At 43.2% G+C, this 14,998-nt stretch overlaps 1 protein-coding gene across 1 annotated transcript in view; it reads left to right on the plus strand.

Moving 5' to 3' along the window:
• The window catches only part of PAPPA (pappalysin 1), a 174,957-nt gene that overhangs the window by 22,177 nt on the left and 137,782 nt on the right, over positions 1–14,998 (plus strand). Inside the window, exon 2 of the mRNA XM_041474999.1 lies at positions 4,281–5,349. Within this exon, the coding sequence (XP_041330933.1) occupies positions 4,281–5,349 (1,069 nt within the window). The remainder of the gene's footprint in view (positions 1–4,280; positions 5,350–14,998) is intronic.

Genomic DNA, 14,998 nt, shown 5'->3' on the forward strand with positions numbered 1-14,998 from the left:
CATAAATGCTGGTATTGGTTAGGGCGTCCTGGAAGAGGTCAGATGGACAGTGATGGTGGAGCTATTGTGGGTCAGTAGCCGAAGAACTGAGATTTTGCTTGTAAAAGGAAAGAGGGAGATTGTCTTTCTCATTTTCCATGTTTGGCTTTTGGCTTTGAGTTGCTGGAGTTGAATTATCCAGCTTTCCTCACTCTTTTGATGCCTAGGAATTTACTTTTCCTATAAGGGACAAACATCATAGGACTGGAAGAAGCCTTGTGGGCCATTGAAGTCTGTCTCTGGCCAAGTATAAAGGAATGTGGCATCTTCCTCTGTTTGTGCACTTCTCCAAAGTCCTCCAAGAAGTGACTCACTCCTTTGTGGGGAAGGGAGGCTTCCAGAGCCTCTTGCTGGAAAGCTGAACTAGCACCTCTTCTTTTTTTCTTTTTTTCTTTTTTTCTTTTTTTCTTTTTTTCTTTTTTTCTTTTTAATTAAATACAAAATTCCATTTCAGTCCCTTGGGCTTCAGGAACAAGAGCTTTAGAAGGAAAAAATCATTCAGACTAAAGAGTAAGAAGGGCTGTCAGTGTTCTCCTCAGCTGGAGCTCCATCCCTTTCTAGCAACTCAGGGCAAGCAGAAGTGAAGAAAACTGTTTGCTGCTGTATGAAACTTGTACATATTTTTTTAATCTAATTTCTGTGGGGAAAACAAACATCAGTTTTATTTCACACCATTTCTTGGCTCAGAAACTTCAGGCACATTCGCCAAATTGTGGTTTTTCAGTCATTGGCTGTGTCTCATTTACCATGAGGCCTCTTTGGTTGGTAAAGAGATATTAAGTAGCTAAAAATGTCCTTTACTGCATTATTGTAAAGAATTTTCAGTGTAAATGAGAATTTAAACTCTGTATGTTTTTCGTGTAAATGTTGGTTGTGGTCACAGCTAACTTGAAATTTGAAGTGTCGACCATTATGTGGGGTGATTTTGCTCAAAACCAGCCTTGTTTGGGGTAAAAGAGGCCTCTTCTTGTTTAAAATGTTCTTAATTATGTCTGAGAAATAACTCACGGCTATGGAACCTTTTACTAAATTGAAATAAATTGTGAAAACATCAAATTATTCAGTTTTCAGAAGTTCTGGCAATTATTTCACATGTCCCTCTTCCAATAGCTTTGCCCTTATTAGTTGTCATAGAAGAAGTAATAAATTCTTTTATTATGACATCCAGTGTCCCAGCTGAAATTAGTTTCATTGTGCTGGGGACAAAACGGAAAAGTGACACTCCCTTAGCCGGAGGATCCTCAGTCCAAAGCCAAAAGTAAAGTGAAGGATTGGGAAAATAGGTGAAGCATTCAAGCAAAAGAGGGTCATAAAGAACTGGTACAACTTGCAAGGGAGTTGGGTTTCTAATCCCAGCACAAGGGAGTGTGAGTTTCTTGTCCCTTTTTAAAATTTTTTTCCTTTCTCTTAAGAATAAAACAAACTTTTGCTGTTGAAAGGCTTGTGCTCAATCCATTTTTTCATCAAGAGTTGGATGTCTGCAATAGTAAAAGTTTGAGAAAATAATACTGTACGTGGCATAAGGATTCAGTAATGACCTTTGCCCTAAACTAGAAAATGCAAGGAACTGGAATAGTAGAGTGTTTTAGTTCATCAGCTTTCACACTGATGTGTTCAGTGATGTCCCTATTGTCACTGGATTTTTTTCTTTTCCTGTCCTTCTTTGGCTCCCTGTAAATCTTGAATTGATGGCAGCTGTTTGAGCCCAACTCAAGACACGTTGCATCACATCAGGGTTTAAAGGCTCAAAGGCAAGGGAGGATTGCTACTATTCTGTAGTATTCCTCCAGCAGCTCCTCATGCTCAGCTGAGGTCAATCACCAGCATCAGGCAGCACTTCAGAGAGAGGAAGATATTCTTTAAATGCTTCCTGGGAAACTGGATTTCTATCCCACAATAATTTATCAGTTCTTTGGTGGAATATTTCTAGCCCCAGTCAGTGTAAAGAGCAAAAACTCTTGACCCTTAAAGACCGTATGGTGGACTTTCCTGGAACTGGAGACCTGTTCCAGGACTTCCAGCTGTCCATCCAACCGTGGGGATCTTGGGTGCCTGAAGAAACAGGTGGGGAAGCTTAGGTGCAGCTGCTTTGTGATCCACAGACCTGGAGGATTTGGTCACTGGAGATGGCAAATGAGCCTGGAGGTGGTGAGGATTGTGGCAGGGATGAGTTGTTCTTCTGTGCCTCAGTCAAAACAGCCCAGGGAGTCCCTGGGGTTCCCCTGGCCATGTTGAAGACATGCAGATTCTCAGAGGGATTTGTTGAGACAAGCCCATTTCTGCATCACTTTTTCTTCTCTCACCATGCTGGCATTTCCTGGCAGGCAAAAACTCTCTTACAAAATGCCTGATCAGCTCTAATGGTCTTATTACAATAAGCTGAGATTTTTATGACTTATTTGGGAGAGGGACTTGTCTTGCCAGCTGCCTTCTTATTCATTGCAGTGTTATCCACCCACTATCACTGGACAATACCTTCATTTGAGATGCATAAAAATACAGACTTTTATGGGCTTTCATCCATCTGAAAATGAATGCTATGTAAAAGCATTTATTTACTAAAGAAAAACTTTAAAATGCTTCAAAAACAGATTCCAGAGGTTATTGGTAGCTTTGGGTTTCGTATCACAAGTTCCTCGGGTAAATACCCATCCCAGAAAATGTCTTTTTTGTTGGTTTTTTTTTTTTTTGCACATTTGTTTTTTTCTTGCCTGGTTCTCCTCCTCTCCTTTCTCATGATCAGAAGTAGCAGTATAAACCAGAAGCTGGTCTTGAAAAGGTTTTGAACTGAGTGCACCCTACAGATGAATAAACACATTACCTTCCGAACTCTGGGATCTCTCTTCCAAAGGAAACAGGAAAAGGGGGAGCTCAGAATCCCTAGCAAAATACCAGTGTGCAGAAAAAAGGCCCGTTTAAATGTTTTTAACTTTCCCATCAGAAGAATTTTTTTTACAGGGGGAGGAGGTGGAGAGGGGCAGGGTGTGAGGAGAAGGGGGGAAGGTGGGTGCTGGGAGAGGGGAGGAAAAATACAGTGAATGCTCCTGTAACCTTTGCTCTGTTGATACTAGACAAGACTGCACTGTTAATGAGTGATTGTTAACAGATGGCTCTTGAGCAACTTAGTCAGAAGCAGAAGATGTTATTTGGTTGTAGTGAGGGGAGGGTGAGGGTGCAGGGGTGAGGTAAGGGGATATTTAGTCTTTTCACGAGGACTGAACTGTCAGAGATTTATTATTTTCCTTTAGGCTTTTGGAAGTGGAGGCTCTGGGGAAGGATTGTTTTCTATGTGCTGATAGTAGAAAGGCCATTTGGTGCTGAAAGCTCCAATGATTTTGTTTTTGGTGAGGGTGTCCCTGCAGCCCTTGGCCTTTGAGGACTGAAGGTTGGAAATGTCTGTCTTTAACTCACTGAGCCTTGTGTCCCAAACTGGGGAGGACTGGGCTCTGTCCACTGCCTGGAGCTCTCTGAGGGCTGGGTGAGAGAGCTCTAAGCATGGATCTACACTTTGGGAGAGAAATCTTTCCGCAGTGCATTGAGTTGGTAGGAAGTGTGCCTGTGAGGGGACAGGAACCTTTCTGAATGTCCATCTTTCTGGGGATGTCCATCTGTGTGTATTTCTTGCCCTTCCCCAGTGTGGTGTATACCAGTGTATGCCGTGGCTTTTATTGGTATTTTATGGGTATGACTTTGAAGGCAGCCTGAACACATCCCATTCACTCTCGGTAGGATTTGCGTGCTTGAATTTAACAAGGTGACTGCAGCTGCTCAGTGTTTCTCAAAGTGTGCAGAATTTAGATTTTGTATTTATTTCCCTTCTGAACCTTATTAGACACATGGTTCAGGGGTATGAGGGATAAGTGACATCAGCAGGGATTGGTTCTCAAGACTGTTTTTGTTTTCATCCACTGATGAATGGCTTGAGGGAAGGGAAGAACCAAATGCACAGTCCAATGTTTTCCTGACAGGAATTTGCAGGAAAGTTTTGGACTTTGGTCAAGAGAAGGGAATCCCATTTGTACACGTCACTGGCAAATCTTTACCTTTAATAGGAAGTCTTGACGTGACCTCCCACACTGGTGCACTAGATGATTTAAAGTCTTCCTTGTGCTCTAACTATCTAACAGATGTAGGTGAGTGTGTGTATATACATTTAGAGAGATATATTTACACAATTTAAAGACTGACGCCTTCATTCTGTCATCCTTATTTATTCATATTTCTCTTTTGGGGGCACATAGGACTGTATGACAAATGTTCTTACACCTCCCGTGACCGAGGCTGGGTCCTGGGGATTAACACCGTCAGTGACCAGGGGAACAGAGACCCCCGCTATTTCTTCTCACTGAAGACGGACCGTGCTCGCAAAGTCACCACCATTGCAGCACACCGCAGCTACCTCCCCAACCAGTGGGTGCACCTGGCTGCCACCTACGACGGGCGCCTGATGAGACTCTACGTGAATGGTGCCCAGGTGGCCACAAGTGGAGAGCAAGTGGGCAGCATCTTCAGTCTGCTGACCTTGAAGTGCAAGGTGCTCATGCTGGGAGGAAATGCCCTGAACCAGAACTATCGGGGTTACGTGGAGCACTTCAGCCTCTGGAGGACAGCCCGGTCTCAAAAGGAGATCTTGTTGGACATGGAGCAGGCGATTCACAGGCAAGACACGCCCCTACCTCAGCTTGTTCTTCAAGACAGTTTACTGAATGTGAAAAGCACCTGGTCTCCCATGAAGGATGGCAGCAGCCCTCAGACCAAGTTCAGCTACCACCATGGCTATTTGCTGGACACCAGCCTGGACCCTCCTCTCTGCGGGCAGACAGTGTGTGACAACACGGACGTCATCGCCAGCTACAACAAACTGCCCAGGTTCCGCCGCAACAAAACCGTGCGCTACCGCGTGGTGAATCTGTACGACGACAAACATCAGAACCCCACCGTCAGCCAGCAGCAGATCGAGTTCCAGCACCAGCACCTGAATGAAGCTTTCAGCCGCTACAACATCACCTGGGAGCTGGAGGTGCTGGAGGTGAAGAATTCTTCCCTTCGCCACCGGCTCATCCTGGCCAACTGTGACATCAGCAAGATTGGGGACGAGAACTGTGACCCCGAGTGCAACCACACCCTGACGGGGTACGACGGCGGGGACTGCCGGCACGTCCGCCACACGCTCTTCAACAAGAAGAAGCAGAACGGGGTGTGTGACATGGATTGTAATTACGAGAGGTACAACTTCGATGGGGGGGAGTGCTGCAACCCAGAGATAACAGAAGTCACCAAGACCTGCTTTGACCCATATTCTCCTTACAGGTAGGCAATTTCTTTTTATGACCATATTGATGAATATCTGTCTAGGTATCGATCATCCTGCTGGCTGTTGAACCCTTTCATTGTTGCTATTATGGGCTTTGGAGTTTAATGAATTTTTTTTTCTTCTCAGTATTTGGCTCACATTGCAGTTCTCCAAATGCAATCTCAGTAATGGTCTCAGCAATGTCTTACCCCTGAATTAGTATTCCCAGCCAGGCTAAGGAAAATCTGTGCTAAAGACTGAAGCAGCCAATTTTGAGAGACCCATTAGTTGTTGGCTATGAGCAGCATATTGTAACAGTGCAAAGTTTATTTTAACTCCAGACTCTGAGGAGTGGGGATTGGATGTCACAGAAAGCTCATGTGTATTTGGAGAGGGAAAAGGCCCTCAGGCATGAAACAGAACATGAATACTCTTAGGTAGACGTTAATTCTGTAGCACTTTGAGGGTAGGTAGGTAACTCCATACTCTTACTGCTGTGTACAGCTCTCTGTGGGCACTGCTGTGGAGGGGCAGCTGAGTCTGGGGGCTGTGAGGAGTGAGGTGGGTACCAGATTCCTGTTGCACACTCTTGGTGGGTAATGAAACTCTTCTGTGCCCCTTTTTAAACATAAATGAGAACAGGAGTAATGCCACTTCATTGCATGGCAGTTTCTGTGGGTGGATGTGAGCTCATAAAATCCTCAGCTCCTCAGCTCAGGCTTCCTTGGGCTGCAGTTTGAGGTGTGGCATGGTCAAATAACTTGCATCAGGTGGGTACCATGTACCTACAATTACTCCAGATTCAGATAAGTTAGTATGTTTAAGTAATAAGGTGTTTCTTGTGAATGAGTTAGAAGTATAAGCACAGAAAATATGAAAATTAAAGCTGAAATTCTGTTATCTGCATTCCATGTTACAGCTTTTTTAGGGCAGTTCATGGAACCATAGAGGGGAAACTTCTAAATGGTCAGAATACCCAATACTATAGTTCAGGTAAAGAAGGAAAGTACAAGCTTTTCAGGAGTTCCTTCCATTGCAGCAATTCAGGCTATATTTATAGCTTCCTTAATAGAGAGAAATTTTTAAACAACATTATCAGCTCTACTGGAGCTTTAAATACACATAATTAAGTTGGAAATAAAAGCCTTTTTTTTTTTTTTTTTTTTACTCCCGCAAGGTTGTTGTTTAAAAAAGTCTTTCTAGCTCAGTTTGACTTCAGTCACTTACCAGTGAACAAAGCTCAAATGAGGAAATTCTTTAAATATTAATGCTTGAAAACATTGAAAGGAAAAATACCAATTTTTAATGCTGTTCAAATGGAGAAGAACTCCACTAAGCAAATATCATCAAAAGCATAATGCAAATTGGATTGTTTTAACACTGTAGTTCTGAGAACTCAAGGTGTTAGCTATAGCAACTAATACAATTTTTAGGAAAAAATACATTATTTTTAATCTTATAGTACCCTTTTATCACTTTTTCTGTGACCAGCATAATACAATTTGGAGACAACCACCTGGCTGAGCTTGTCTGGAGGACTTAGATCTCATGGACTTGATCTCACAGATCTTCTATAGGTTCATTTTGACTTGAGAAAAACCTCCTCTTGACCTGAAACACTGGGGAAGCCTGAAGATCCTCTTCCACAGCCTAGAGCCTCAGAAAATCCAGAGGTTTTTTTTGTTTGTTTGTTTTTGTTTTTGTTTTTTTACAGATAGATTTAATTTATTTATGTTTGCACAGACATGGTATTGCAGCATTGATCATGGGCAATGAAACCACAGAGGGCAGTAGCAGAAATTCCATATCACTGGAGTCTTTATTTGGTGGCTGATATGCTTTGGCTGAGCTCAAACTCACTTCTGTGATGAGTGTTTGTACTCAGTAAGGCAAGATAGAGCAGTTAGGCCTGTGGATTTATCACTGAAGTTTGTATGCCTGACTCACACTGCTTTGGGAATTTAGGTTAACAAATACATGTTTAGGGCAGTGATTTTGGCAGCAAAGCCTTTACTGAATACAGGGGTGAAGATTCAAACCCTGCGTTTGGCTTTGGTATCGATGTCAGCATCATCCCCTGAGACAGAGATTTCCATGTCAATTAGTGACAAAGTAAAAATTTGGTTGGCACCATCTGGGCCCATTTTGCATCCCCAGCCCCTCTTGTCATCGCTTTCATTGGCCAAGAGTCCTCAGTCCCCTCTAGTGCAGACCTTGCACCACAGCAGTGAAGATCTTGCAGCCATGGAGAACTCACATCTCATTTCAGGTATTTCCTCCACCAAAGTTCAGTCCAACAATAGCAGAAGAAAGGGCAAAGATCCTTCAATCTGGTGAGGAAAGGGAGGAAAGAAAGATGAAGTGGTACCAATAAAAATTTTCATGAACTTTATTTAAAAAGACTTTTCAGAGTCTTCCTTGGTATTGGGCTTTGTTCCTTCACACCCTCAGTGTCAGCAGTTGCAGCCAGCTGTTCACCAAGCAGAGCTTATTCATTGAATACTTCTGTCCTCTGGAACCGACCAAGAAGTGCTGATGTTTGATTGATGCTGTAATAAACAGGAACCCTCCTCAGTGCCTCTTTATCCGCAAAAGATTATTTATCTGTTCCCAGCCACTTTCCTTCTTATTATGAGTCTCAGTCCATGAAGCTCCATCCTAGGACAGAGTTGCTCTGAGCCTTGATACAAAAAACACTGTGGGTGATTTGTGACTAAGTGATACCACTGAAACAATTCCAAGACACCTCTGATCTGTGTTACAATAATCTTGTGATCCTTATGGGCACTGGGGACAAAGGGCTCAGGTACTTTGATGGTGTCATTCAGTCACTGTGGTGGTAAAACTGTGGTGACTTCAGAGCTGATCCCAGCAGCACAGCTGGTAGGTTTCTTTTCTGTTTCCTGCCTGTCTTTGTGGCACCTCTCCAAAAATATTTAACTCCAAAAAGCTGATGTTCCATGCCATAGTGAGGTGGTAGAGATTTAAGTTTGTCAGAGGGACAGCAGTAAGAATGGGAATTCTGCTCTCAGAGCTGCTCAGCAGAAAAGCTGTAAACATTGTGGTACCAACTAGATCATCTCTCCTCTTTTTTAATAGCCTGCAGGGAAAAAACAAAGGACTGGTTATCATTAGCCACACAGCAGGCTTTATCCAAGAATATCTGCCTCACTTCTTTTCATTAATTTCATGAGAGTGGGACAAAATGTATTTTGTCCCAGCAGAAGGTTTACAAATATTGTTCTGCTTTTCTGCAATTCCGGGAAATTAGAACATGCTAAGATCATACAGTTTGGCCCAATACAAAGGGAAGGAGCAAGAATAAACACCCTTGCCAGAAAGACTCATTCTTTGTGTTATTTGGTATATTGCTGGTTACAAAACAGGGAAGACTTTGAGCTCATGACACCTACCATGGCTGCTTTTCAAAGAACTTGAAAGAAGCAGCAAGGGATCATAGGAAATCATGCTCGGTAAATGCCATTTGATGTGGTGAGTTCTTGCACCATCTTATGGTTAACTGAGACGTTCCTTTTGTGTAATATTGGGCTTGTACATCAGTCTTTACCACAGGATTCCATGGACAGATAAGGAAGCATTCCCCTCGGTGCCTTCTTAGGAAAACGTTGATGAAATTCCTGAAGCAGTAAAAGTACTGGAGTCTCTTCAAGCTCCCTCGATCCATATGGCCTACCAAGTACTTGCTGGAAATCACCCCAGAATAGCTAACCTGGGGACAGACTTTCTCAACTTCCACATGTGTGCCCCAAAGGCTCACAGCCCTTCATTTCTGCCTAAAGGAGGAGCAGAATGAGCTGTACAAGCTCTGGTCCATTTGCAGCAAACTCAGGTTGGCACCAAACCAAGGAATCACAGAACCACAGAATGATTTGGGTTGGAAGGAACCTTAAAGATCATCCAGTTCCAGCCCTCCCTGAGAGCTGGAGCCTGTGTCCTTTTCTAGCACTTGTATTGGACAGTTCAGCTCTGTTCATATCGTGTCACACCACATTCTAGGCATACATAAATTAGACTTAAAATACATGCCTGACCCATTTGTAGGAATTTCCATAGTGGTTTTGAGCAGCAGTGGGTGTGACAGAGCTGTGTGTGAGCACACTGGGCTAGGCATGTGGGCCAAAGCAGTAGCATTAGGAGGAGGAGGTGGTGGCTAATCCATAGCCCAAGGCAGCCTCAGCCTCAGGTGACAGAGCTGCACTTCAGGGCTCTTCCACGGAGTACCACTCAACCTCTTTTCCTTCTCTTCTGCTGGAATTCTCTTCATGACATGTACTTGAAAAATATGGTCAGCTTACTCTGGAGGAGGGAGGCACACTGAATGCCCTTTTCCAGGAGCTGAAGTTGTAAGAAACACTCCTTGATTCCCAATAAAACACTAATTTCCACTTAATCCTAAACACTAAAAAGAACAGAAGAAATTCTTCAAAGCTCTTCAGTTCCGGGAGCTTGAGAACTTAATCCCCTGCCTCGAAGAGACCATTGTGCAGCTCTTGACATCAAGGATGCCTGCATTCACATAGGTATCAGACAGACATGTAGCAAATACCTGAGTTTTTGTCTAGGGATTCAGTATTAAATGTCCAGTTCTTTAATTAGCAGCTCCAGGGCTGTTTAGGAGGCGAAGAGTAATACTGTCAAGGATGGAGCTGCTGTATCTTGGTAGTTGTCACCCAAAAGCCAAGTCCCAACAGGAAATCCTCTGTTCTCTCTGTTTATTCTGTCCTCTGTTCCAGATGTCAGGGATGTTAATCAGCTGGGAGGAGTTGCATCTGTTCCCATGCTAGCAACTGACATTTATAAGTCTAGTATTGAATTCTGATACAGACAGGACTGCAGTGCTAAAGAAACTATTTCTATACGATTCCACACCCTAGAAACAGTAGGAGTTTGCTCAATTTAGCTTGACCCACAGTCAACTTTTCCAACAGCTTTTTTCAAGAAGCATTTTTTCGTCAAGACTCATAGAACTCATGGTTTCTTTCATGGATGTTATCCATTAAGGAAAAAGATCACTGTCTGGTCAAACTGCAGGATGCTTGGGATGAAGGGGGTCTATAAAATCTATGGAGTAAACTATCAGAGATCATTAACAATCCTTGTGGGAGACAACAGATTAAAGTATTTTTATACCCCCAGTGCTGATGCAGACCTGTTTGTCTCTGAAACATCACGTGGAAGATTTGCAAGTGCAGAGTCTGCAGATTTGACAGGGATTGAATTTACCCCTTGCTGCTGGGTAGCACCACATCCTCTAGGATCAGCTGCCCCATGGATGCTTTCCAGTAACACCTTACCAGCCTCTGGTTAAGCAAATGAGGTGGAGCTCATCCCATTCCACGATGTGCAATGGTGGCCATGGGTATGAGCTGGTTTATTCTCTTTGCTGATCAATTCAAATTGTAGCATCCCTCACACAGACCCACAGTTTGATCGTGTCTAACAGTCCTCTTTCAATGCTGTGGGGCCTTGTATTAATCCCCCTGGTTTTCTCCCATAGCCATTGGTGTACAACCTCCCTTCAGCTCTGGTTGTGGGGTGACCTTTGCACTTTTAATTAATGTCAGCTGAACCTCCTGTGTAAATTCAGGATGCACCTTTCACACTGAAAAAGATGCATAGTTCAATTCTGAGGCAAGCTTAACCAGGTGCAATGCTTACATTTGCAATTTCCTTTCTATCTCTCAGACTTCTTTTCTGACAGGGATTTAAGCCCAATTCTTGCAAGCAATAGCTGCCCCTTGGGGAAATGCAGAGCAGCCACCTCCACTGTGTTCCATTTACAGCACCCACAAACAGGGTGCATTTGACTTTGCCTCTCATGGATTGCTAGACCTGGGCAAAGAGTATTTCAGCTGGGCTTTTTTCTGCAGAGGCTGGGGAAACTGAGTGGGTTTATTTTCTCTTAACTGAAGTGAATTAATTGTCCCTCAAACACCCCAGGATCAGGACAGTGTGGAGCTGTCCCATCACTTTTGTACCTGCCCACCATGAAGACACACTTGTGCAGAGTGACTGGTGAGGCCAATTTCACACTATACGTGATGTAGGTCAAGACACCCATTGGCATCATCATATACTCCTAAAACTTTGTTTGTGGGTGATTTGATAAGGATGGAGGGGCTTCAAAGAGATGCTGATCATAATTTCTGTAGAGCTCTGAGGGGATGCAGTGACACACAGCCTCAAACAGACCTGTCAGGGCTACAGAGATATGCAGGAACCACTTCAACATTTGCAAGGTGTTTGTGAAAGATGTGCAGTAAAAAAGTGTGATGCTGATAGCCACTGTCATGCTTCCTCCCTTAGAGGCAGATTCATTGAGAAGTAGGATGGGCATATCCACACCCCATGACATGGCAGAGTGTTTAGACCAGGAATACAAACACCACTGCTGTCAGAAGCAATTGTGAGATTGCTCCATGGCAGCTGGAGCAGAGTTCCAGCACCCACATACTGTGGAGGAAGATTAGGAGCATGTGCTCTGCTGGGGTCAATGAAACCCTGTCCTTCTGTTTGGTTCAGAGTAGATTTGCAATTTTGAAGTTTCTCAGGGTAACTCAACTGAGACTACCTAGTTTGCATGTAATTTCAGCACTCCAAATTACCATAAATTTGCAAGAAGTTGTTTTTGGGTTCATTAATAATGGATGGGTGGCTACACCATCACAGTGCTTGCTCTCAGCTTCCAAAAGGATCAGGGTGAGCTGCACTGAGGAAACTTCTTGGAGTACTTAAATGCTTGAGGTATGAAACTCTAATAAACCTCCAAAAAGCCAGGAAATTTGGAGTGAAGGCTGAAACTCCATACCTAGTGCACCCTACTGGGTCTTTGTATTTCAGAATATGTTACGTTTGTTCACTGAAATATCTCCAATATGGAACTCTTTAGGGTGGAGTTTCACCTTTAACTCTGAATTTCCTGGCATGTGTGAGTTTGAAAGTACATGCTTAACTTCTCCCCAGTGCTGTTTTTCATTTTTAATTTCCTTTCTCTTTTAAAGGAGAGACCCTGCTAGAAGGACCCCTACTAAAAAGGGACCCCACTGAAACCAAAATTAGAGGGTTTGGCCTAATTTGATCTTTCTGAAATTCTTCAGGAGAACTAGCTTCAGCATATTTTTTTCCTACCATTGTTTTAAAGACTCTTGTGGCCAATCCACCCCAGTGAAAAAGATCAATAAAATCCACACCTTGCAGACCAATTATTTTAGAAGGTACCCAGATGTTTGAGTAGTATATAAGAAACCTTGGAAATATAGAACGTCTCCTGTAAATTGCAGTTAAAGATCTGGTCATGGCCATTGATAGGGGTGAGCTGCTTGTTGTGAAAGGCACTATTTCCATGAATTCAGTCATTGCAGAAGCAGGCCATGTTTGCTGTTGACACTTGTTGGTTACATCAGTGATGGTAAAAGAGTGGAAACAGCAGTGGTTTGGAATAAGAGCAGTGGCAATTACCTGCAATGCTTTTAAAAATAATTTTGGCCCTAGATGTTGAAAAGATGTGTCATCGCTGATTTGTGTGAGGGCAGCTTCAGCAGGCTTGAGTTACAAGGCTTTGGAGAATAAAATTCTTTCTGCTGCCTCAAAATGCATCTTTGGAGCTACATTGCCGGTAGATAATACAGAATAAATTTGCTTCTCATTCTATAACCTTGTTGTGTCAATAAATTGTGGGCTTCACTGAGACGCTGTGGCAGTCAGTTTTCCCAGCTCAAGACTCTCTGGGTTTTTCAAATCACTCCCATCAGCTTTGCAAGGAAAATTTATCTTAGCAAGATGTCAACAGGGAAATTGGCAAAATACTGAATTTATGTGGCATTGGGCTTGTGAGTTCCTTTCAGGCTGGGTATGCTGGGAGTGTGGAGAGCCCCAGCCTCCCTTCCCTTCCCTTCCCTTCCCATCGCTGTGGCATTGTACATTTTGTGTGGATAACCCTGAAATTCAGAAGTTCTTGAGGATTTTCAACAACTTTAATTCATGCAAATGAAAATTCAAGTTGAAATCTGGGGGAAAGTCCTGCCACAGGGTCCTTTGTCACCCACCAGCAGCTCCATGCTGGGACGGGTACCCTGCAGCACCAGATAGGAGGAGCAATTCTCTGTGTCTTCTGCTAAGCTGAGTATCTCTCATTCCAACACATAAAAGCACTTTGTCACATCAGCAGGAGACGATATTCCTCTCCCTTCACCCTCTCCAGTATGGCCCCATCAACATCCTTGTGTTGTGTTTCCAGCCTCAACTTTGTAATACAGATCACAGCTGGTTGGTTTGAATTTCCCCTGAGTTACCCAGGATGCTGCTGAAAGCACAGGAAGAGCAGAAATGCTTTAATCAGTTAAATCAATCAAACAAAAAAAAAAGGTAGACTAGACCTTAAAATTTACCCTGAAACCTTTGCTACTCGCTGCGATGACGTCTTTGTCCTATTTCTTTAAGTGCAGGATTTTATTGGGACTTGGCAGAAGGGTGAAGTGAGGAAGACACGGGAGGGGGTTTGCTGAGTTAAAAAAGGAAAAAGAAAATGTCAGTGAGAAAATGGAAATACCCTGATGCTCTCCAGCCTAGTGCTGGAGCCAGTCTCTCTCTCTCTCTTGCAGGGAAGGGGCTCCTTTTCCATTAGCTTTCCATGGCCATATTTAATGGGTTTGCTCTGACACAGAGCCAAGAAAGGGCTTTGCTGTGTGATGCCGGGTCCTGCGTGTGTTCAGGCATCCACAGCTGCTCCCTAGCAAGGGCTGCCTTTTGACTACTGAGGTATTTTTTTATAGCCACAGAGGGCAACTATTAATAGATGAGATTTACCAAAACACAGAGCTACGCAGTGTGGTGTGGAGGGGAAGAGGGAAACCTGTGGGATTTATGTCAGGAAAATTCCACGTTGAAATTATGCTGGAAGACACAGTAAAAATGAATATGCCAAGAAGGGGATTTAATCTGTAACTTTGGGCCATGCCAGCATTTCTCCTCCATTAAGGATCTGCCCCACCACATGAAACATGTGCTGAATTATTTCTTCGGGATTAAACAGCACAAAGTGTACAGAGGATGAAGATAAGACACATAGACACAAAATATCAGCTTTTCTGAGATGTGACTAAATACCAAAAGGAAGCAGAGGCATTCCTGACCCTGGAGACATTTAATTTTGATCAGACATGGGATTAGGGGTAAAACGTGAAGAATTCCACAAGTGTGGATGGAGGGACCTGATCAGGACTTTGCCTCTCTGTTTATTGATTCATTTCTAATTTCCATGATGCAATGTAATGAGACTGGTAGCCCTGTCAGACTCACAAATTATATTTGCATATTGAAGACGACAGGTTTGGGAGCATTGAGCAGAGAGGAGTGAGATAATTAAAACTGCTTTTGAAGTCAGAACTCAGACATTGATTAAATATCATAAAATCCAGATGCTATCAATTAATAGACCCATCACTGTAATCATCTGCACATTTTTTGTGCACCTTCCAAAGGCACAATGGGGAGTTGCATTCCAGGCCAAAAAAAGATCCACTGACTATTGGGAGAGTGTGGGTATCAAAATCCCCTTTACACTTTGAAAAGCTTTTCTTTAAATTGCTTTGTGTTCCCTTAATTACTTAATTTGATTTTTTTTAATTGAAAAAGAGACAGGGAGAG

Source organism: Pyrgilauda ruficollis, unplaced genomic scaffold (assembly GCF_017590135.1).
Source record: "Pyrgilauda ruficollis isolate IOZ18807 unplaced genomic scaffold, ASM1759013v1 scaffold34, whole genome shotgun sequence".
NCBI classification, from domain to species: domain Eukaryota; kingdom Metazoa; phylum Chordata; class Aves; order Passeriformes; family Passeridae; genus Pyrgilauda; species Pyrgilauda ruficollis.